Source organism: Bos indicus, chromosome 7, assembly GCF_029378745.1.
Source record: "Bos indicus isolate NIAB-ARS_2022 breed Sahiwal x Tharparkar chromosome 7, NIAB-ARS_B.indTharparkar_mat_pri_1.0, whole genome shotgun sequence".
NCBI classification, from domain to species: Eukaryota; Metazoa; Chordata; class Mammalia; order Artiodactyla; family Bovidae; genus Bos; species Bos indicus.
Window position 1 is genome coordinate 95,856,978 of NC_091766.1, and position 24,432 is coordinate 95,881,409.

The 24,432-nt window shown below is 41.9% G+C and overlaps 1 protein-coding gene across 11 annotated transcripts in view; it reads left to right on the forward strand.

Moving 5' to 3' along the window:
- CAST (calpastatin) overlaps positions 1–24,432 on the forward strand; it is a 130,798-nt gene that overhangs the window by 66,243 nt on the left and 40,123 nt on the right. For 5 of the 11 annotated variants that reach the window (XM_019965443.2, XM_070792152.1, XM_019965442.2 and 2 more), the window contains 8 exons: positions 7,170–7,229; positions 14,362–14,427; positions 15,155–15,196; positions 16,588–16,644; positions 17,043–17,156; positions 18,561–18,647; positions 22,652–22,720; positions 24,299–24,397. In XM_019965443.2, coding sequence (XP_019821002.2) covers positions 7,170–7,229; positions 14,362–14,427; positions 15,155–15,196; positions 16,588–16,644; positions 17,043–17,156; positions 18,561–18,647; positions 22,652–22,720; positions 24,299–24,397 — 594 coding nt within the window. The remainder of the gene's footprint in view (positions 1–7,169; positions 7,230–14,361; positions 14,428–15,154; positions 15,197–16,587; positions 16,645–17,042; positions 17,157–18,560; positions 18,648–22,651; positions 22,721–24,298; positions 24,398–24,432) is intronic. The other 6 variants (XM_019965454.2, XM_019965444.2, XM_019965446.2 and 3 more) reach the window with 2 other exon arrangements.

Here is a 24,432-nt window from a genome sequence, read left to right on the forward strand (position 1 = left end):
AGTTGATTTACAATGTGTTAATTTCTGCTGTACAGCAAGTTTATTCAGTTATACATACGTATACATACGACAAACCTAGTTCAGTTCAGTCGCTCAGTCGTGTCCGACTCTTTGCGACCCCATGAATTGCAGCTCGTCAGGCCTTCCTGTCCATCACCAACTCCCAGAGTTCACCCAAATTCAGGTCCATCAAGTCAGTGATGCCATCCAGCCATCTCATCCTCTGTCGTCCCCTTCTCCTCCTGCCCCCAATCCCTCCCAGCATCAGAGTCTTTTCCAATGAGTCAACTCTTCACATGAGGTGGCCAAAGTACTGGAGTTTCAGCTTTAGCATCATTCCTTCCAAAGAACACCCAGGACTGATCTCCTTTAGAATGGGCTGGTTGGATCTCCTTGCAGAGACATCACTTTGCCGACAAAGGTCCGTATAGTCAAAGCTTTGATTTTTCCAGTAGTCGTGTATGGATGTGAGAGTTGGACCAGAAAGAAAGCTGAGTGCCGAAGAATCGATGCTTTTGAACTGTGATGTTGGAGAAGACCCTTGAGAGTCCCTTGGACTGCCAGGAAATCCAACCAGTCAATCCTAAAGGAAATCAATCCTGAATATTCATTGGAAGGACTGATGTTGAAACTGAAGTTCCAATCCTTTGGCCACCTGATTCAAAGAGCTGACTCATTGGAAAAGACCCTGATGCTGGGAAAGATGGAGGGCAGGAGGAGAAGGAGATGGAAGAGGATGAGATGGTTGGATGGCATCACTGACTCAATGTATATGGGTTTGAGCAAGCTCTGGGAGATAGTGAAGGACAGGGAAGCCTGGCTTGCTGTAGTTTTTGGGGTCACAAAGAATCAGACACGAAAGAGCAACTGAACAGCACCAACAATACATATTCTTTTTCATTATGGTTTATAACAAGATGTTGAATATAGTTACCTGTGCTATACAGAAAAGTGTTAGTCGCTCTGTTGTGTCCGACTCTTTGCAAACCCAAGTACTGTAGCCTGTAAGGCCACTCTGTGGAATTCTCCAGGCAAGAATATTGGAGTGAGTTGCCATTTCCTTCTCCAGGGGATCTTCCCAACCCAAGGATCTAACCTGGGTCTCCTGCATCGAAGGCAGATTCTTCACCGTCTGGGCCACCAGGGAAGGACCTTGTTGTTTGTCCATTCTATATATAATAGTTTGCATCAGATGATCCCATCCCTCTCCTCCTGGGTGACCACAAGAGTGTTCTCTATGTGAGTCTGTTTCCGTTTCATAGAGGCATTCATTTGTGCCACATTTTAGATTCCACATGTAAGTGGTATCATACAGCGTTTGTCTTTCTGTTGCTGACTTACTTCACTTAGCATGGTAGTCTCTGGGTTCATCCATGTTGCTGTAAATGTCATTATTTCATTCTTTTTTATGGCCAAGTCATATTCCATTCTCTCTATATATGTATATATACATATACATGGAAACAACCTAAATGTCCATCGACAAAAGAATGGATGGAGAAGATGTGGGGTATATACATTGTTTCCATGTCTGCCGGTTGTAAATGGTGCTGCTGTGAACGCAGGGGCTCATGTTTCATTTTGAATTATAATTTAATCCAGATGCATACCCAGAAGTGGGATTGAAGTCTTTGTTCTATTAGTATCATCTCTGACCAGGCTGTAACTTTCACAAGGTCAGGGACATGTCTGACAGTTTCCCATCATTTAACATTTACTTAACACAAACTATGTTCTGAATAAATGTTTATGGAGCCAGTGAACTGTGGAAAACTTCGACAGGTTACTTCATCTTTATGAGATACCATTTTCCTCATCTGTTTAAAACCTCCATATTAAAAGTTTTTTTCTAAGGTTCTTCAAAGAATTATGGATTAACGCTTCAAAATTTTTGAATTTTAAGTTATCCACACCTATGATCAGAAGTTCAAACCACATAGAATATTTAAAATGAAAGTGTATATAATCCCTCAGTAGAGGTAACAGTAAATGTTTCTTGTCTTACAAATAGAATAAAAATTAAACACACCACAGTTAGCCAGAGTTGAACCACTCCTTAACAGGGTGGGGTTATTTTCATTTCCAGCCCCCATGAATTGGTTTTCCTCTTTTAGTTTCAAAATATTTAATGCCCTAGGGGTGGGATAAAACTTTAAGGGAGGAATCTATGCTGAAAACAGGTGCAGCCAAGGCTGCAGTTCAGTTCCCATTACAGTCTGCTCCATGCTTATTTATAGGCATTCCACGGAGATTTTACTGTTCTTGGTGAGCCTTTGAAGGTCTTCTCCTTTCTTGGATTTAAGGATCCCTTCCAGCTATTGCTTAATAAAGCAGTAAGGCAGACTAGAAAACCCAAGGCTATGGAATTGCAAGAATGTTTTAATAAATTTGGATGTTTAGAATAAGTGACTTCACCCGAAGATCTGCAGCTTAAAAAGCACTTTTGTGTGGAGTGTTTGGTCTTGGGTGGTTTTTGATGGCTGAGGGAAATCATCGAAGGAGTGGGATATAGCTAAGTGGAGCTTGAGTTTGAATATAAATTTGCACAACCAATTGCACCTGTGGAAGGACAGTCATTAATATATAGATAGTGAAAGTGAAACTGTTAGTTCTTCAGTCGTGTCCGACTCTTTGCAACCCCATGGACTGTAGCCCACCAGGCCCCTCTGGCCATGGGATTCTCCAGGAAAGAATACTGGAGTGGGTTGCCATTTCCTTTTCCAGGGGCTCTTCCTGGCCCAGGGATCAAACCCTCGTCTCCTGAATTGGCAGGTGGATTCTTTACCACTGACCCACGGGGGAAGCCAAAAGGATATGTTAATTCCGACATATTAAAAAAAATTCTCATGGAAAACTAAATATTCACATATTTATTTGCTAGTTTGAGGGGGGAAAATCTACTTTGGTACATCCTCCAGTTCTTTATCCTGAAGGGAAGGTAAGAGAGACCGTGCGTGCCTGCCATAGTGGCCAGGTATATGTATATGTGTGTGTGTGTCTGTGTGTGCTTTGGAGTCGGAGTGCCCAATTGGTGCCTAAGGGTGCTCAGGAATAATTAAGTTTATATAACTGTGTTTGAAAAATCAGTATAATAAAGCTTTGGGCTTTGATCTGTCAATTGTGGCAATTTAACTGTAAGCACCACTCTGTTCAACATTAAGTGAGGTCAGTAGGAGAAGTGATCGTGTTCATGGGCCATGGGTTACAGTGGGTTCATGCAGTCACCCTGAGAGTGGTGTGTCCGAGCTAGGGGAGCTGGGGACCAGTAGCATGGGTGCATCCTGCCTGGGGACTCAGCCTTGGACGTGGCTCCAGGGCAGCCCTCAGGCCCGGGGCTCCAGTTGCTGTTGGTAGAGAACTGGTTGGTAGAAAGACAGCCAGTTATTTAAGAAGGCAGCTGCGCCAGATGGAACCCCTGAACTCTAAAACCCAGTGGACTCATATGTTAAGGAGGTTTAGATGAGCCTGAGTTAGAATTCTCAAAGATAGTAATTGTGTGTTTAATATTAGCCAGTGTAATACAAGTTAAGTACTAGAGTACATAGTTCTCAGTACCATGCACGTTGTCCTGCTTGGGTGATTAGATTGCAGGGACTGATACCACACCACTAGGGAAGGGGTTTCTTGAATATTTCGGTTACCGTTTATCGCCTTTTACCCTCCAGGGAGGAGTCTGTTTTGCCCTCCAGTTCTGATCTGCTAAGTTGCTTCAGTTGTGTCCGACTCTGTGCGACCCCATAGACAGCAGCCCACCAGGCTCCCCCATCCCTGGGATTCTCCAGGCAAGAACACTGGAGTAGGTTGCCATTTCCTTCTCCAATGCATGGAAGTGAAAAGTGAAAGTGATGTCACTCAGTCATGTCCGACTCTTAGAGACCCCATGGACTGTAGCCTTCCAGGCTCCTTCGCCCATGGGATTTTCCAGGCAAGAGTACTGGAGTGGGATGCCATTGCCTTCTCCGAGTTCTGATCTACTTGAGTCTATTTCCCAGAGCTGTGCCTACTCTTCTGTCTGGTATAATACCTTAGAAATAATGCCCTGGCAATTTTATGAGCGCCTAGAATATGCAGGCATTTTACCCACATTATCTCAAATACATGCAGCCCTGCAAAATAGGTATTATAGGCTCCATTTTATATATTTGGAAAAGTTAAGACCCAAAGTCACAGAGCTAGTAATGGGGAAAGCTGACATTTGAACAAAATTCTGTAAGTTTCCAAGTCGATGTTCCTTCTGAAAATAATACAAACAAAAATTAGAATGATATTTTGTTGTTGTTGTTCAGTCGCTCGGTTTATCTGACTCTTTGCGACCCCATGGACAGCAGCATGCCAGGCCTCCCTGTCCATCACCAACTCCTGGAGCTTACTTAAACTCATGTCCATTGAGTCAATAATGCCATGCAACCATCTCATCCTCTGTCGTCCCCTTCTCCCGCATCTTTCCCAGCATCAGGGTCTTTTCCAATGAGTTGGCTCTTCGAGTCAGGTGGCCAAAGTATTGGAGCTTCATTTTCAGCATCAGTCCTTCCAATGAATATTCAGGACTGATTTCCTTTAGGATTGACTGGTTGGATCTCCTTGCAGTCCAAGGGACTCTCAAGAGTCTTCTCCAACACCACAGTTCAAAAGCATCAATTCTTTGGTGCTCAGCTTTCTTTATAGTCCAACTCTCATATCCATACATGACCACTGGAAAAACCATAGCTTTGACTAGATGGACCTTTGTTGGCAAAGTAGTGTCTCTGCTCTTTAATACGCTGTCTAGGTTTGTCAGCTTTTCTTTCAAGGAGCAAGTGTCTTTTAATTTCATGCCTGCAGTCACCATCCATAGTGATTTTGGAGACCAAGAAAATTGTCACTGTTTCCATTGTTTCCCCATCTGTATGCCATGAAGTGATGGAACTGGATGCCTTGCTCTTAGTTTTTTGAATGTTGAGTTCTAAGCCATTCTCCACTTTCACTTTCATCAAGAGGCTCTTTGGTTCCTCTTTGCTTTCTGCCATAAGGGTGGTGTCATCTGCATATCTGAGGTTATTGAGCACTTAATTACCAGGCAGCAATAGACTTAGAAGGTCTTTATTTCCTATGGAAGAAAAATCAAGCAGAAACTAAAGATCAGACAGTTTAAGTAGCTTGCCCAAGATTATTTACTATGTAGCACACCCAAAATTTGAACCCATTTGGAGTGATTACAAAGGTTTTACCCACTGGACAACACCATGTACTGAACTTTCATGGGAGTGTTACTCTCAGTTCAGTTCAGTTCAGTTGCTCAGTCGTGTCCAACTCTTTGCGACCCCATGAATCACAGCACGCCAGGCCTCCCTGTCCATCACCAACTCCCAGAGTTCACTCAAACTCATGTCCATCGAGTCAGTGATGCCATCCAGCCATCTCATCTTCTGTTGTCCCCTTCTCCTCTTGCCCCCAATCCCTCCCAGCATCAGAGTCTTTTCCAATGAGTCAACTTTTCGCATGAGGTGGCCAAAGTACTGGAGTTTCAGCTTTAGCATCATTCCTTCCAAAGAAATCCCAGGGCTGATCTCCTTCAGAATGGACTGGTTGGATCTCCTTGCAGTCCAAGGGACTCTCAAGAGTCTTCTCCAACACCACAGTTCAAAAGCATCAATTCTTCGGTGCTCAGCTTTCTTCACAGTCCAACTCTCACATCCATACATGACCACAGGAAAAACCATAGCCTTGACTAGACAGACCTTTGTTGGCAAAGTAATGTTTCTGCTTTTCAATATGCTATCTAGGTTGGTCATAACTTTCCTTCCAAGGAGTAAGCATCTTTTAATTTCATGGCTGCAATCACCATCTGCAGTGATTTTGGAACCCAAAAAAATAAAATCTGACACTGTTTCCACTGTTTCCCCATCTATTTCACATGAAGTGGTAGGACCAGATGCCATGATCTTCATTTTCTGAATGTTGAGTTTTAAGCCAACTTTTTCACTCTCCTCTTTCACTTTCATCATGAGGCTTTTTGGTTCCTCTTCACTTTCTGCCATAAGGGTGGTGTCATCTGCATATCTGAAGTTATTGATATTTCTCCCGGCAATCTTGATTCCAGCTTGTGCTTCTTCCAGCCCAGTGTTTCTCATGATGTACTCTGTATATAAGTTAAAAAAACAGGGTGACAATATACAGCCTTGATGTACTCCTTTTCTATTTGGAGCTTGTCTATTGCTCCATGTCCAGTTCTAACTGTTGCTTCCTAACCTGCATATAGGTTTCTCAAGAAGCAGGTCAGGTGGTCTGGTATTCCCATCTCTTTCAGAATTTAACACAGTTTATTGTGATCCACACAGTCAAAGGCTTTGACATAGTCAATAAAGTAGAAATAGGTGTTTTTCTGGAACTCTTGCTTTTTCAGTGATCCAGCAGATGTTGGCAATTTGGTCTCTGGTTCCTCTGCCTTTTCTAAAACCAGCTTGAACATCTGGAAGTTCACAATTCACGTATTGCTGAAACCTGGCTTGGAGAATTTTGAGCATTACTTTACTAGTGTGTAAGATGAGTGCAATTGTGTGGTAGTTTGAGCATTCTTTGGCATTGCCTTTCTTTGGCATTGGAATGAAAACTGACCTTTTCCAGTCCTGTGGCCACTGCTGAGTTTTCCAGATTTGCTGGCATATTGAGTGCAGCACTTTCGCAGCATCATCTTTCAGGATTTGGAATAGCTAAACTGGAATTCCATCACCTCCACTAGCTTTGTTCGTAGTGATGCTTTCTAAGGCCCACTTGACTTCACATTCCAGGATGTCTGGCTCTAGGTGAGTGATCACACCATCGTGATTATCTTGGTCGTGAAGATCTCTAGGTGAGATAAAACCAAGGTAAAGAGTTAAAAGTAAGTATGGTTAAAAGGGACTTCCACCATGACTCATTTGGTAAAGAATCTGCCTGCAATGCAAAAGACCCAGCTTCCATCCCTGGGTCGGGAAGATCCCCTAGAGAAGGGAATGGCAACTTACTCCAGTATTCTTGCCTGGAGAATTCCATTGACAGAGAAACCCGGCAGGCTACAGTTCATGAGGTTGCAAAGAGTCAGCCACGATTGAGTGACTAACACTACTACACTGCTGTGGTTAAAAGGAGGTGGAGGACAAAGCAGGGTGTAGGTTAACTAGACTCAAACTTCCTGTTTCTTTTCTTTCTAGGTAACTACTTCCTCTGCGTCAGCCAGCAAGTCTTCCAGTATGAATCCCACAGAAGCCAAGGTATGGAGAGTCTTCAAGGGTCAACTTGGGTGAAAGCCTTCATTTTGTAAAGCAAAATGAATAGAGACTTTGACAGATAGCTTGTGTGTCCTAGGAGACTTACACTATGGAAGTAAATATTTTCTTCTTAATTAATGAGGGTCTTTGAAAACTCAGCTTTCCTTTCAGTATTTGCCTCAAACACCATCTATATACTTATACAGGATTTTAGAATATCTAGAAAAGTGTAGTCCGTGAGAGTTCTTTTGGTTCTAGCCTTGAGTTTTTTAAATTGTAAAAAAGTATCTCTAAGTACATTTATCAAGATCTAGATAGAAATATAAATTCTTAATTTCTTACTAAACGGTTTTATTATCCTAACCATTTCAAATGAAATCCAAGAATGAGAAAGTTTACACTAAATGAACATAGAAAGAAGTGACACAGACTCTGGTTATTTCAGATGCTTTCTGAAGTTTTTTTCTGACATTTGAGTCATGTGGGTCACCATCTTATTGATAAACTGTGGTTGAGCTCTTGGGGTGTATTCTGATAATTTCTTGGAATTTCAGAATTAGAAATAAAAGAATGGCCTGCAGTGGGATTGCCACATAGAATAATAAGCCTACTTCTAAAGAGTTGACTGAGCGACCTAAACCCTCTCACCGACTTACCATGACTCGAACTGAGTTTCTCGGGAATGTTCTAGGTTGGAAGATTAAAGAGGAAGCATTTTTCAAGATGCTCTCAACTAATTCTTATGAGCTAATATTCTTCAGTGCCTGTAGGAGCTACCCCAGCTCCATTATTATCAAATTGCCCTTGTTTAAAATTACCAACACACTTTTGCTTTGTGTTTTCCTTGTTACTTTACTGTCCCAAGTAGAATCCTATGCCATAATTTAATACTGGCACCATAATGTAGTACTGTTTAGTAATCCTGTGGCATCATCTTGAACTGTATTTAAAGGAGATTGAAACTATCTTGAAACACGCTGTCAAACTCTAAGCCCTTATCCAATGTCATTTAGCACTCATTTTTATTTTTAAATGTAAAATTATGTTTTTATTTAGTAATTAATTTCTTAATTTTTTCAAAATACATGTTATCTGATTCGTGATTAACCACCTATTAGGTGTCACTACTTATTTATACCAAAGTGAAGTGAAGTTGCTCAGTCGTGTCTGACTCTTTGTGACCCCATAGACTGTAGCCTACCAGGCTCCTCTGTCCATGGGATTTTCCAGGCAATAGTACTGGAGTGGACTGCCATTTCCTTCTCCAGGCTGATCTTTAAAATGATCTTAAGACTATAGAAAAAAACATTTAGCCCCTGCCCCCAAAAAATTCTCATTGAACTTAGAGTCCGTGAAAATTAAAGTAAGGAGATAAAAAGGAGAGCCAGAAATATGAGATTTCCTTTTTCTTATTATTTTGGTTCACATTTGACATGATGCCTCATTATAATTCATCCCTGCTGACACTCAGCTTAAGGGCCGATGCTTATTTCAAGTGTGTCCTGTTTTCCAGAGTAAATGTCAGCAAATGCTTCAGCCATTGCGAGCGTGAATCATGAGAATTCTTGGCACTCCTATAGACGTGGACTGAGGGGAGAGAGAGAGAAAGTAGGAGAGGGAAGAAAGGGAGGAACAAAACTAAGATGCGCCAGTCGATGACTCAGAACCACTCTTGGCCTTAATTCTCTGTCCTTGGTGGATTTCAGTCATACTGTTCTCATTAATCATCTTATCTTCGTGTGCCTCTTTAATTTTTTTTAATTTTAATTAATTTTATTTAATTTAATTTGTATTTTATATTGTAGTAGGCTTCCCAGGTGACTCAGTGGTAAAGAATCTGCCTCCCAATGCAGGAGCTGTAGGCTTGATCCTTAGGTCAGGAAGATGCCCTGGAGGAGGAGATGGCAACCCACTCCAGTATTCTTGCCTGGATAATCCCATAAAGAGGGATAATCCCACAGAGGAGCCTGGCGGGCTGCAGTCCGTGGGGTCACAAAGAGTCAGACACAACTGAGCGACCGAGCAGCCACACCCACAGTTGATTTACAGTGTTATGTTAGTTTATGGTGTGCATACTTTTTCCATTTATTGCAGAATATTGAGTAGAGTTCCCTGTACTATACAGAAGATCCTTGTTGGTTATCTATTTTAAATACTAGTGTGTATATGTCAATCCCAAACTCCCAGTTTATCCCCCCTCCTTTCCCCTTTAATAACCATAAGCTTCTTTTCTGTTTCTGTTTTGTAAATAAGTTCTTTTGTATCATTTTTTTAAGATTCCCCATGTAAGAGATACCATGCTATTTGTCTCTCTGTGTCTGAATTAGTTCACTTAGCCCAGTAATCTCCAGGGCTATCCATGCTGCCACAAATGGCATCATTTCATTCTTTTTAATGGCTGCGTAATATTCATATATATATATATATTTTAATCCATTCATCTGTTGATAGACTTATAGGTTGCTTCCCTGTGTTGGCTATTGTAAACAGTGCTTCAATGAACATTGGAATACACGTATCCTTCTGAGCAATGGTTTTCTCTGGACCTGTTGCCAGGAGTGGGATGACTTGATCTTATGGTGGTTCTTTGCTTAGTTTTCTAAGGAACCTCCATACTGTTCTCCATCGTGGCTGTACCAATTTAACATTCCCACCAACCGTATGGGAGGGCTCCCTATCTCACACCCTCTCTGGCATTTAGTGTTTGTAGACTTTTTGATGATGGCCATTCTGACTGGAGTTAGGTGATATCTCATTTTAGTTTTCATTTGCATTTCTCTAATAATTAGTGATGTTGCACATCTTTTGATGTTCCTCTTGGCCCATTTGTGTGTCTTCTTTAGAGAAATGGCTATTTAGGTCTTCCCATTTTATAACTTTTTTTTTTTTTTAATATTGAGTTGTGTGAGCTGTTTGTAAATTTTGGATATTAATCCCTTGTCAGTCACATCATTAGCAAACATTTTCTCCTATTCTGTAGGTTGTCTTTTCACTTTGTTTGTGGTTTTCTTTAATGTGAGAAAGCTTTTAATTAGGCCCCATTTGTTTATTTTCATTTTTACTCCCATTATTCTGGGAGATGGATCCAAAAATATATTGCTGTGATTTATGTTGAAATGTGTTCTGCCTATGTTTTCCTCTGAGAGTTTTATACAAGTATCTGGTCTTGCATTTGGGTCTTCAGCCCATTTTGAGTTAATTTTTTATATGAAATTACAGAATTTTCTAGCTTAATTCTTTCACACGTAGCTGTCCAATTGTCCTGGTACCACTTTTTGAGGAGACTATCTTTTCTCCATGGTATAGTCTTGCCTCCTTTGTTGAGATTAATTGACCATAGGTACATGAGTTTCTTTCCAGAATTTCTATCCTATTCTGTTGATTTGTATTTCTCTTTTTATATATTTCTGTTTTTATAGTTATTTGGTGATTGTAGCTTTGTAGTATAGACTGAAGTCTGGGGGCCTGATTCCTCCAGCTCCATTTTTCTTTTTCTAGATTGCTGTGGCTATTTGGGTTCTTTTGTTTCTCCATACAGGTTTTAAAATTTTTTGTTCTAGGTCTGTGAAAAATGCCGTTATTTTGTAGAGATTGCATTGAGTCTGTAGATGGCCTTGGGTAGTAGAGTCATTTTGACAATATTGATTCTTCCAGTGCAAGAATGTGGTGTATCTTTCCATTTGTTTATGTCATCCTCAGTTTCTTTCATGAGTGTCTTACAGTTTTTGAAGTACAGATCTTCTGCCTCGTGAAGTAGGTTTATTCCTAGGTATTTTATTCTTTTCGATGTGATGGTAAATGGGATCGTTTGCTTAATTTCTCCTGATCTTTTATTGTTGATGTCTTGAAATGCAACAGTTTTCTCTGTGCTGATTTTGTATCCTGCAACTTTACTAGATTCATTGCTGAGCTCTAGTAGTTTTCTGGAAGCATCTTTTGGATTTTCTACATACAGTATTGTGTCACTATGCCAAAGCCTTTGACTGTGTGGATCACAATAAACTATGGAAAATTCTGAAAGACATGGGAATACCAGACCACCTGACCTTCCTCTTGAGAAACCTATATGTAGGTCAGGAAGCAACAGTTAGAACTGGACATGGAACAACAGACTGGTTGTTCCCATGTCCAAATAGAAAAAGGAGTACGTCAAGGCTGTATATTGTCACCCTGCTTATTTAACTTATACGCAGAGTACATCATGAGAAATGCTGGGCTGGAAGAAGCACAAGCTGGAATCAAGATTGCCGGGAGAAATATCAATAACCTCAGATATCCAGATGACACCACCCTTATGGCAGAAAGTGAAGAGCAACTCAAAAGCCTCTTGATGAAAGTGAAAGAGTAGAGTTAAAAAGTTGGCTTAAAGCTCAACATTCAGAAAATGAAGATCATGGCATCCGGTCCCATCACTTCATGGGAAATAGATGGGGAAACAATGGAAACAGTGTCAGACTTTATTTTGGGGGCTCTAAAATCACTGCAGATGGTGATTGCAGCCATGAAGTTAAAAGACACTCACTCCTTGGAAGGAAAGTTATGATCAGCCTAGATAGCGTATTCAAAAGCAGAGACATTACTTTGCCAACAAAGGTCCGTCTAGTCAAGGCTATGGTTTTTCCTGTGGTCATGTATGGATGTGAGAGTTGGACTGTGAAGAAAGCTGAGCACTGAAGAATTGATGCTTTTGAACTGTGGTGTTGGAGAAGACTCTTGAGAGTCCCTTGGACTGCAAGGAGATCCAACCAGTCCATTCTAAAGGAGATCAGCCCTGAGTGTTCTTTGGAAGGAATGATGCTAAAGCTGAAACTCCAGTACTTTGGCCACCTCATGCGAAGAGTTGACTCATTGGAAAAGAGTCTGATGCTGGGAGGGATTGGGGGCAGGAGGAGAAGGGGACAACAGAGGATGAGATGGCTGGATGGCATCAACGACTCGATGGACATGAGTCTGAGTGAACTCCAGGAGATGGTGATGGACAGGGAGGCCTGGCCTGCTGAGATTCATGGGATCGCAAAGAGTCGGAAACGACTGAGTGACCGAACTGAACTAAGTGTGGGAAGATGCAAGAACCTGGGCTCACCTGCAAACAAGGGCATTTGTAGGTCTTCTTTTCCAATTTGTATTCTTTTTATTTCTTTTTCTTCTCTGATTGCCATGTCCTAGACTTCCAAAACTATGTTTAATAAAAGTGGTAAAAGTAGACATCTTTGTAGTGTTCCTCATATTAGAGGAATTGCTTTCAGCTTTTCACTGTTGAGTGTGTTGTTAGCTGTAGGTTTGTCATATATGGCCTTTATTATTTTGGGGTATGTTCCCTCCATGCTGTTTTGCTGTTTTTCCCTTGATGCTTTCAATATTTTCTCCTTGTCTTTAATTTTTGCCAATTTGATTGTGATATTTGTTTAGTTTTTTGTGGCTGCTGGTGTTTGATTTTTGTTGATGGCTGTTCAGCGGTTACTTGTGATTTTAGTGTGTCCGTGAGAGCTCATGTCCTCCCACTCCACCATCTGTCTCCACCTCCCTTCATATACTTCTGGTATTTGGCTTATAACATTTATACTAGCCTCCTCCTGGGGATTTTTGGAAATTGTATGAGCATATTTCTATAAATATTTTGAGCTTTTAGAGAAAAGGTGTTAATGCAAGGTGAAGCCTGTATCAAATCTTTGTCAGGTTCGGCACCTTTAAAATGAGAGTCAGTCTGGCTGTGGCAGTATGTCTGGGTCTCAGGTCTCTCTCTTGTCCCTCATACTTGTTAGGCACACTGCTGTGTGTAGGGTGAAAGGTCAGATCATTGTTCATAAGGGGAGATCCCTTAGAGATTATGTATAGTGGACACTGGAGCCCAGTGGCTTGGCTTTTATTCCTGGTTCCATGCTGGCTATGATATTGGAAAACTCCTCCTAACTTAGTTTTAAACTTAACTGAACTTAATTTTTACTTTATGTTAGCGTACAGTTGATTGACAATATTGTGTTAGTTTCAGGTGTACAGCAAAGAGATTCTTTGTGTCATGAAATGGGGATGATGGTGGTGATGATAATAATGATATTCACCATACCTTTCTTACAGGAATATTGTGAGGACTCCAAGAGTTTAGAACAGTCCCTTGTACTGAGGGGCTATCAATAAGCGTTAGTTATTATTGTCATCATTACTATGTTCATCAGCCTCACTGCCACCAAAAATAAACTAAAGAGATGTGTTAGTGATTACTGATTAAAATGTATATTTCATTAGAACCTGCTTGATTCTGTGATTATACATTCTTTCTTGTGATTATACATTCTTAACTGTATTGTAGCATTCTTCCATGCTAAATATTGCCATAACGCCAGATTACAAATTAGAAGCTATTGATAGACTCAAACCACTACAGTACCAGCTGGCTTATTTTCCTTGTTAATCATTTAATAGATTACATTTGCATAAACTAAAAATAAGCAGTGTTGCAAGTATAGAAACTCATTAACAAGGATCCAGTTTGAAACGAACCAAAATTTTAAATTTTAAAAACATTTCTTTGTTCATGAACTTTGTTTCCTTCCCAAAGCAATGTGTGCTGGCATAAAAGTGTTGTTATGTGAAGAGCACATGTACCTTCATTACTGAAGCATAAGACCTGATAAATTAAGAGGAGTTTTAATCAGTGTCTTCAGATAATATAGTAAAATATAGAAGTTTGTGCTGATACCACCAAGCACATAAAAAGGAAAGAAATAGCAGGAAGCATCAGGCTTCATTTTTAATCTCTTCTTTTGAGAAGTTCATAAACTGTTTCATCAAGTTTATTCTTGTTTTTATTTCCTCCCTATATGGAGAAGGGATGTATGCACTTAAGGAATTGTCTTTTTGACACAGGTAACTTTGGATTGGGTGAAACTGTCAAATACTCCACTAAAGAACCTGAATCACAGCCAGCTCTTCAGAAGCATTCCTCAAACTTTAGATTTGATCACAGATTTTTATTGTGCAACAAAGAATCTATGCACTGTTTGATCAAACTGTCGTAATATTGTGCAGACAGCATTTCAGAAAACTTTTGATAAAACCTTTAGCTTTGTTAATTCGTGTTGCTTACTTGACTGTCAGATAAAATAAAGTCACACTTGGGGCTGTGCTCTTATATTAGGCTATTCCAGGCAGCAAACAGCTGGAAGGACCGCATTCTCCTAACAAGAAAAGACACAAAAAACAGGTGATGTGGTTCATTGTACCAGGGAACACGTATGTTTACTAATGGTCACTGCAGCTGCCTAGCACGAGCTAATAATTTCAGTTCACCATCTTCTGTAACGCTTTGGCCCATCACAGAATTCTAGTAGGCTTAGTTACCCATCACTCACATTCTGGCACTAAAAATAAACTTCACTGCTTCCTATGTTCTCAACACTGTCAGCATCCCATTCTTTTACCTCATCAGCTGAAACCTGTGCTGAATATTCCACTCATAAAGAGGTCAAACATGTTAATGGCTTTGAGGGATGAGGGTTTTTATTTTCATTTATGTGTTAGCTACAATGTTCATGGTAATAAATCTCTACATATCTGTAATACACGCAGAAGTAAAATGCAGATTGCCATCTCAGTCGTAAGAGCTGACTGTTAATTGATGTGCTTCTATCTAAAGAGTTGCAATTCCGGGAATTCCCTGGCAGTCCAGTGGTTAGGACTCTCTGCTTCCCCTGGAGGGGACACAGATTTGACCCCTGGTTGGGGAACCAGGATCCCAGAAGCCATGTGGCATGGCCACATAAATAGCAGTTCCAATTCCAAGAAAAGCATAATAATCTTAACTCACAACACTTACATTGATAAATACATAAAACTTATCTTTTAGCTCCCTTAGTTGAAGAAAATATATGATAAACTTTATAAACTCTGTTTATTTTTCCTTCCCTTCTTTTTCTTTCTTTTGCATTTAGGCTGTAAAAACAGAACCTGAGAAGAAGCCACAATCATCTAAGGTAAATGATTTAAGTTGACTAATGAATTATTGGGATTCTTTGAAATAATAATGAATAGCTAATTTTCTACATTGATTACTGAATGGTAAAAAAAAAAAAAAAAATGGTCAGCTAACTAATTTTGGATTCCCCTTTTGATCATGATTATATAGAGTGTATATAAAATAATTATAATGTTATCTATATATATATATTGTTAAGATGAATAATATTTTATAAATGAAAACAGTTTACTTCAGAAAGCATTTTGTTCAAATCTAGGTCTTCGTTATAGCTGAAGTAATTAAAAAGAAAAAAAAAAAAAACAGGAACAAAGGACAAGAGACAAAGGGTAATGAGTATCTGATTAATGATGAGACATGGAGGACAAAGGTGTCTACTGAACCCGGCACCTAGATAACTAAAGATGACAGCCTCTCCTCAGAGGCCCTGGGTTTACCGTGGTGGTCTCACCTCCGTCGGTGGACTACTTGTCAGTTGCTCAGGATACAGCTCTCACTTGCTCTTGGGAACGGCTTCCCTTTCTTTCCTGATGCATGGCTGTCTAGACTGAAAGCTGATTCCCGTCTGTGTGGAGACGGACCCCGGAATGTCTGCAGGTGGGGCAAGTGTCTCTCTTCTGAAAGGTGCTGTGCGTTCCTTCTCTCAAGCACACTTGAGCAGTTGCTCAGATACGATTGCAAGGTTTCCTGTCGGAAAGCACAAACGTGGTTTGGGCTGGAGTACTTTAAGTGCAGGCAGGGGTCGGGGCGCCAGGGTCATCTGGGTAAAAGATGACGCTTATGTGATTCTGTGTAAGACCTCTTGGTGGCCCCTATAGACGTATAATTCAGCAACTGGTGGAAGTTGTCTTCTATTCCAAATTTAAATGTTTTTGGTTACCCAGCCTCAAGAGAATTGGGTTTCTGGTGATACCTGTCTTCTCTACTTGTAACGCAGAAAAGATCATATAAATCATTTAACTGAAAAAAATATAGTGTTCATCTCCTATGAAAGGAGTTTTTTTTTTAATTAATTTTAATTTCTAGAGTAGGATCCCCCTATAAACAAACTCAGTGTTCAGAGTGATCTTTTTGATGTTTCTGTGGATGGACTTGCAGTTACCAAATGATCTACATGAATTGTGAGAAACAGCCTATAATGTAGATACATACCTGTGTGAAAAATCATTCCAGATGAAATACTACATTTTCCATTATTTTTTTAATAATTATTGTTTTCAGACTGTTGCTAGGATTATTATCAACCAGACACCAACAGCCATTTCTCTCCCTAGGCCTTTCTCAAGAGAGGCAGAATGGTCTAATTGGGATCTTTGTTTCTGAGCTTATTTGCAAAACAAAAACAATGGCCTAGAATGTAATTGCAATTTTATCTTTTGAAATTGACAGCCATCTGTGGTTCATGAGAAAAAAACCCAAGAAGTAAAGCCAAAGGAACACACAGAGGTAAGTAATCATTATTAGGACTTGATATCATAAGATGAAGCCTTTTTTTTTTTTTCCCTTATTTTTGTGAAGGATAAAATTTTGAACTCTCATCTTTCAACACTTAAGTCCTACCTAGAATGGCAGTTATTTGTTTTTCTGTTAAAATGGCACCTCTGTGTGGCATCAGCAGGTATTGCAATTTGCTTGTGTGATTCTTGCTGAATTTGGAGGGAAGGAATTGCATTGTTTCAAATTTTGTACCCAAAGTGAAATTTGTCACATGTAAATCATACTAATTTAAATTCTCACAATTGACTACATAAAACACAAGTGTTATGAATTGCTTTCTACTCCTCAGAGAAAAGTAGCAATATGTGTCATATTATTAACCCCATGGGGTGTATGCGTGTTTTCAGCCAAAAAGCCTACCCAAGCACTCATCAGATACAGGAAGCAAGCATGCTCCTAAGGAAAAAGCCGTTTCCAAATCAAGCGAGCAGCCACCATCAGAGAAATCAACAAAACCAAAGGTAAATAAAGCAGACAGATGAAAGAAAGAAAGAAAGTGAAGTCTCTCAATCGTATCCAACTCTTTGAGACCCCATGGTTCCCCCAGGAACCTACCAGGTTCCTCTGTCCATGGAATTTTCCAGGCAGGAGTGCAGGATTGGATTGCCATTTCCTTCTCCAGGGGATCTTCCCGACCCAGGGAGTGAACCCAGGTCTCCTGCATTGCAGGCAGATGCTTTACCAGATGGATAGATGGGAAAATGCTAATGTCAGCTAGGGAATAAGACACAGATCCTCTACCTACACTGATGTGTGTAGGTGACTCTTCGGAGCTATGCCAAATGTATCTAGTATAGTCAAGATTTGGTGCTGTCACTTCCCTGGTGTTGCAAATAGCCTTGAGGGGACCTGGGACTATGTAAGGCCTGAGGAGGGCATCAGACGGGTCTGGGGGATGTTCCGCCACGCCCTGTCACTGCCCAGCAGTACTCAGTTGTGACCAGGGAGCAGGCTCCAGTGTCTTACAGAGAGGAAGCTGGGAGTTGAGGCTGCCTCCTGCACCCCTCTTCTTGTGGCAGTTTAGTTGCCAAGTCGTGTCTGACGCTTGCTGTAGCCCACCAGGCTCCTCTGTCCATGGGATTCTCCAGGCCAGGCCACTGGAGTGGGTCACCATTTCCTTCTCTAGGGGATCTTCCCAACCCAGGGATTGAATCCAGGTCTCCTACATTTCAGGTAGATGATTTACCGACTGAGCTATGAGGGAAGCCCTCTCCTTATGGGCTGTGGGAATTCAGATGCCCTGCGTGATCTGCTCCTTACCTGGAGGTCTTAGAGTTTTATGGCTCTTACTGGAGACATCAACTTACAGAGCCAAAAAAATCAGAAATATATTGTGTATTTCCAGAACTAACAGGAGTCATATATAAGAAGAATAAAATCTATGAGAAGGACTTTTTCGTTATGAGCTCTTGGAAGACCGTGTATCTTGTATACAACATGCCTTGTATCAGGATTGCCGTGTGGCCCACTGACTGCAGCCACTTGTGTATGTTATTTGGCTTACTGGAATTAAAATGAATTTTAATTAGCTGCTAACAATTACAGTCAGAATAGTTCATATAAAATGCCAATTTCTAGCTTCTCTTGAAAAACTGGAATCGCTGGCAGCAGTGGGCCCCCATGGCAACACCTGACTGGCGTCCTTACAGCCTGGTGTGAGCCTCCCCGGCCCACCTCACCCGCGTGGCCTCTGTAGGCTCTGGCGTCCAGCTCTGTGTGCCCCGCCTTGCATCATGTCCAGCAGAAGCTAGTGACCATTTCCCTACAAGATGCTCACTAGGGGAAACGGGCTCCCTGGTAACATTTGAAATGTTTGATCTTGAAAATGGTCATTCAAAGTTAACTTAGTTCTGTCGATCTTTTAGACCAAGTCACAGGACAAGATCTCCGGTGGTGGAAAGAGCGCTGTTCCTGCTGCTGCTGCTGCAGCATCTGCCGAACCAGCTGACAAGGTGAGCACACGTGAAAGATACGGCGTGTGCGTGGGCCCTGACGCTTGTCAGGTCTGTTTATGGGAAACATATGCTCAGCGAAGACCCCTTCTCCCCGGGTTGGCCTCTGTTTAACCATTCAGTGTTCCAGCGCCGTCATACCCAAATAACCTGTCATTCGGTAAAACTGAACACGTCGTGTGTGACATTTGATGAAGAGGAGCGTGCGTCTAAAGGATAGAGAAGAGAGCAAGGCACCAAAAATGAATTTAAAATTCCTGTATTCAGTACAGTTACCGGGCACCTGCCATGTGTAAGGCCTCGTGTCAATACCAAGAAAATTAAAATGCAGGTGGACTCAGACCCTGCCAGCAGGATTTATAGGTTTGAAATGAAGCAGATAAAACTGCCGTGAGCATTTGAATTAGCATTACTCTCAGCGTTTCATATGAACACTACCGTCCTGAAGCAAGTAAACCATGTGCGGTCACAGCACCTACATGAATTGATAGGGGAGGTTTTCGACGGGGTCTCACAAGCCCTCTCAGGAGTATATGTGCCCTGCTGGCAAATTATGGGCAGCTTCGCGAGATCCTTTGAAGGGACTAGCCCGAGAGTGTAAGACAAGAAATGGTCTGCTGGTTCTACTCAGAGCAATACAGAGTTAGCAGTTGGTTAGTAATCAGTTTGGAAGTCATCTTGTCCCAGAATTGCTAGTACTTATTTTTCTTAAAGCCACAGGTAACTAATTGCAGTAACAATAAGATGGAAATGAAAGCAAAAAAAAAAAAAAAAAAAAGTAACATGTTTATTTTCCTGCTTCTCAAAATGGGAACTGTTATCCCCCTGCAGGCTAGATGGTAAGGAAAGTCATAGGATAAAAGTATGGCCCAGTCTCCCTGAAACATCTGTTTTTCTTAGATTTTGAAAAGGATAAAGCATGCTTATTTTTCTCCAAACTAATGCAGATACCAGGTGGCATGATGGCAAAATTTACATGAACTTTAAATGGAAATACTCAAATTTTAAACTGTTTTGTTTTTCCCAGCAGACCCCCCTGTATGTCCCTTGAGACTCCCCCTCCCTACCCCAGGGTACACCTCACTCTCTTGTGTTGATGAGAGATACTTAGATGCTACAGATGGAAAAGTGGATAGCTTAAAGGTGGAGGATTGGATCTCTTGGAATAGATTTAAAATGCACTCAAAATTTGAAAATGTATGCCACACTTTATTTAGCCAGGGTTATCTATAAAATCAAACAGTAAAGTCAGGCAAGGTTTATATGGGATTCTGCTGTGCATTGGCTTGTGCTGGGGCTTGGGGCAAATTATTTCACTTTTCTTTGCCTCTAATTTGTCTCCTAGAAAATGAGGTTGATAAGATCTGCTTTTTCTTTTTCAGTCCACACTGTGTGTAAAGCACTGTGGACTGTGGTCTGGCTCTGCAGGACATTGAGCTGCAGGCTGGCCTCTCTTTTTTTGGATGTGCTGTGCTCAGTCATGTCCAGCTGTTTGTGACCCCATGGACTATAGCCCACCAGGCTCCTCTGTCTCCTCTTGCCTGGAGAATCCAGGCAAGAATACTGGAGTGGGTTGCCATTTCCTCCTCCAGGGCTTCTTCTGGACCCAGGAATCAAGCCCAAGTCTCTTATAGCTCCTGCATTGGCAGGCGGGTTCTTTACCACTGAGCCACCTGGGTATCCCTGGCCCCTCTAATGTGCCTGGGGCTGCATTCAGGCAGATTGAAACAGGCCCCCACAGGGAGCTGTTTGTGGAGACAGGGATTCTGTCTGATTTGGAGAACCCGGGAGGACTTGGAGTGCATATAGTCTGAGTAAGTCATTAAAGGAAAGCTGGGATTGCAGGCTTGCAAACAAAACAAGAGAGAAAAATAGAAGTGTGATCTGAGTGCAAAGGGCATTCCAGTGTGCGTGAAGCACAGGAGACATGAGTGGGAGTGTAAGACCAGAAAGACAGGTCGAGGCGCTGCTGAGGAGCACACTGAGATGCATTAATCCCATGGTAATGATAATAGCTGGCCCACGTAAACACTGGGGATCAGAGGACAGATGGAGCGATGTGATGGGATTAAAACCAGGCTGCAGGAGGATTAAGTGACTTCAACGGCTACGATGAGACAGCATAGAGATTGGAAAGAGGGAGGCTGGTCAGGGGCTGTTCTGGGGAGCCGAAGTCAGCCTGAATTAGAGCTAGGATAGAATCAGTGAGTAGGGAGCAAGGCAGGAGGTGTTGCAGAGGTGCAAGCTAAGAGTTGGACACGACTGAGCGACTTCACTTTCACTTTCCACTTTCATGCATTGGAGAAGGAAATGGCAACCCACTCCAGTGTTCTTGTCTGGAGAATCCCATGGACGGAGAAGCCTGGTAGGCTGCAGTCCATGGGGTCACACAGAGTCGGACACGACTGAAGCCACTTAGTAGTAGTAGTAGTAAGATCTCAGATGACCCAGGGCCTCAGTGTCTGAATGGACTAGGTTGGCAACCCTAAGGTGAGACAAGAGAGCCGGGTATCACTGCTAGGTTTGTGCCAGTGCAGAGTCAGCACCCATGAGGCGAGCATCTTCTTAAGCGGGGAGCCCGGCCCTGGTTACCACTGACGGGTGGACAGAGGTCAGAAGGAGGGGAATTGGTGGAGGTGGAAAACGGATGCCTGCCTTTGGACAGGCTGAAGTTTCTGAGGTGTCCCGAGAGAGGTGATTCGAACATCGCTTTGGAGCCCAGGTGACGATGGAGAAGGAGAAGCGGGCTGGGGGGAGAGAGTGACACTGAGTGAACACCTGCGCAAGGCTGTGGATGAATCGAGGAACTGAATTCAGTTGCCAGGACTTGGGTTCACCCTGGTGCCTCCACAGTATCTTTAATACAACAATCACAGCAACTGCTTATGTAGTACTTCGGAAGAGCTTAGCATGTGCCCAACCACCAGCTTTCTCACTGTGATCGATTAATTAGTTGAACCCTCACAACCCTCTGCAGTAGGTGCATTGACTGCCCTGGTTCTCACACACGAGGATACAGAGGTTCAGAAGGAGACGTGACCTGCTGGCAGCCTCCTGGAGCCAGTGTGTGTTGGGGGCTGATGTGCAAACCCAGAGCATCTGAGCCTGTACGCTCCGCCTCCAAGCTCTGCTGCGTGGATTTCAGAGACCTTCAAATAAGACAGTTTTCTATTGTCTTCAACCCAATGACCTCACCATTTAGTTCCTGCCTGGCCCCGAAAGCATCTGGCCCCTGATCCTAGAGAATGATTGCCTGGGCCCAGCAGCACAGTAGAAACACACAGAGTGTGCGGGGCGAGGAGCAAAGCAGAAGATTTGCCAGACGGGGCAGAGAACAGAGGCCACAGGTGCCAGTGTGGAACCAGGGTGGTGCTGTGAGAGATAAGAGTCAGGAGACGGGTGCTGGGCAGAGGAATGGAGGGAAGATTATGATGTCTGGGTAAAGGCATGGAAATCGCAGGTTAGAAAGTTGTCAGCAGTTACTGACAGAGCAACTGACGCAGTGGTGGGAAGGGCATTCATTTCACAGAAATGAAAGAAACAGTGTGTGATGATTTGACAAAACAAGGGGTGTGGAGGTCTTGATGTGTGGGTACAAAGACTGAGAGAACAGCGCCTAGAAGCAGTGGCTGCCTTGTGATAAGAAAGAATTCATGAGCGTTGCAAAGACTAGCTGTGGGTCCTGGGAGAGGCAGCCAAGAGCAATGAAGAGATGGGTAGACCTGGATTCATATCCTAGTGCTATCCTTTACTGAGTGACCTGAGAAGTGACTCAGCCTCTCTGAGCCTTGTTTGTTGCATCGCTAAATGAGATTAATATCATTGTTATTATTACTTCTGCTGTTCTGAAAAGTATATAACACGTATAGTGTCTGGCACAGAGCAGATGTCCAGTGTATGAGCGATATTATTTATGTTACAGCGTATTCATTTTCAAGTATGTAATATTATTAAGCTTGATGAAAGTATATGAGGAGTTTTTATCTCTTTCTCAACCCCACCAGAATAAAGAAAATAAATTGTTAACATCGGCCGTACCAGCTGAATCTAAACCAAGTAAACCATCTGGAAAGGTATGAAGACAGCAGGGCATTTTTGCATAGGTATTTCTTCACAGTCTCTGTGTTTGTCATGATCCGATTTCTCGAGGGCAAACAATATGAGGTGAGGTTAGCTTAAAGGACCTTTTTAATGAATTGTTGTTTGAAGCTAATGAAACTGGGTTGGAAGTGTGACTTTCTTCATGTATGTCTGTAACATTTTATATTGTAACCCTCTGTTCTGAAAACTCCAATTATATATCGAGGAGTTTACATTCCAGTTTCCCTCCTGCAAATGTACTTTCTTTAAACAGAGGTTTAAAGGAATCTAAAGAATGCCAGGCACTTCTTTATTCTGAAATTTCCATTTGAATCACCCCAGAGCTAACAGACCCCAGATTCTATTACACAGTCTGGTGAGTTCCTGAAGTTGTAGTAGATATATGGTAGTTGCAAAAAAAAAAAGTAAGCGATCATTTTTAAGCTGAATTAAATAGTAAAGGGTCTTTCTTCAACTTGTTATTTTTCCCTTTGAAAGCAGCTTAGTCTTCACAATGAATCATTAAAAAATAATAATAATAACAAGTTGTTTTATTTATTTGGCCATACTGTGAGACATGTGGAACTTCTCTCACCAGGAATGGAACCCTTGCCTTGCAATGCCCCCCTGCCGTGGAAGGGTGGAGTCTTAACCACTGGACTATAGGGGAAGTCTCACAATGTATGATTCTTAACCTCAAAAATAGGGTGGAGTCACTGTTTCTTTTACCATTTTAAGCCCATATCAACAGAATAAACTGTCGCTTCTTATAAATTTAACATCCCTTTCAGGAAATTTCTATTTGTAAACATCCTCAGACAAGCAAGTGAACAGAAAACCACAAATGAATAAAAGAGCACAGGGCAATCCGTTCATGAGATGCATTTTTTTTGGAAGAGGTGGAAACAACTGATAAAAAATACCAAGCATCTTCCCTTTTTCATATAGCAACATGGTCATCATTCTTTGCATTTTGTTTTCTTCTTTCTTTTGACTATTGGTACAGTGGTCTGGCAGCCGTAATGAACCATATGCTTTGTTCCCCTAGTTAATAATGCTGCTTATTTTGCTGCTGCTGCTAAATCGCTTCAGACCCCATAGACGGCAGCCCACCAGGCTCCCCCGTCCCTGGGATTCTCCAGGCAAGAACACCTGCCTGGAGTGGGTTGCCATTTCCTTCTCCAATGCATGAAAGTGAAAAGTGAAAGTGAAGTCGCTCAGTCGTGTCCGACTCCTAGCGACCCCATGGACTGCAGCCTACCAGGCTCCTCTGTCCATGGGATTTTCCAGGCAAGAGTACTGGAGTGGGGTGCCATTGCTTTCTCCGAATAATGCCTTTAGACTTACTGAAATTGTGATTCTTACTTGAATGTGGCTTTCTATCTTGCCAACCTAGAGTCTGTATTCTGGGACTTTAATAAGTTCTATTACAGGCCAGATTTTAACCATTTTGATAGCTGAAGAACTTTCGGTGTTTGGTATTTTTCTACATAGAATTTCTTTTGGTGGTTAAAATGTCAAAGTAAAGGATGTGCAGCAAGTAGCATTTACATATCTGCTCTGTTTTCCAGTCAGACATGGACACTGCTCTGGATGACTTAATAGACACTTTAGGAGAACCTGAAGAGATGAAAGAAGATAACACAACATATACTGGACCAGAAGTGTCGGTACGTGACCTTGATGTCTCTAAAGATTCGTACCT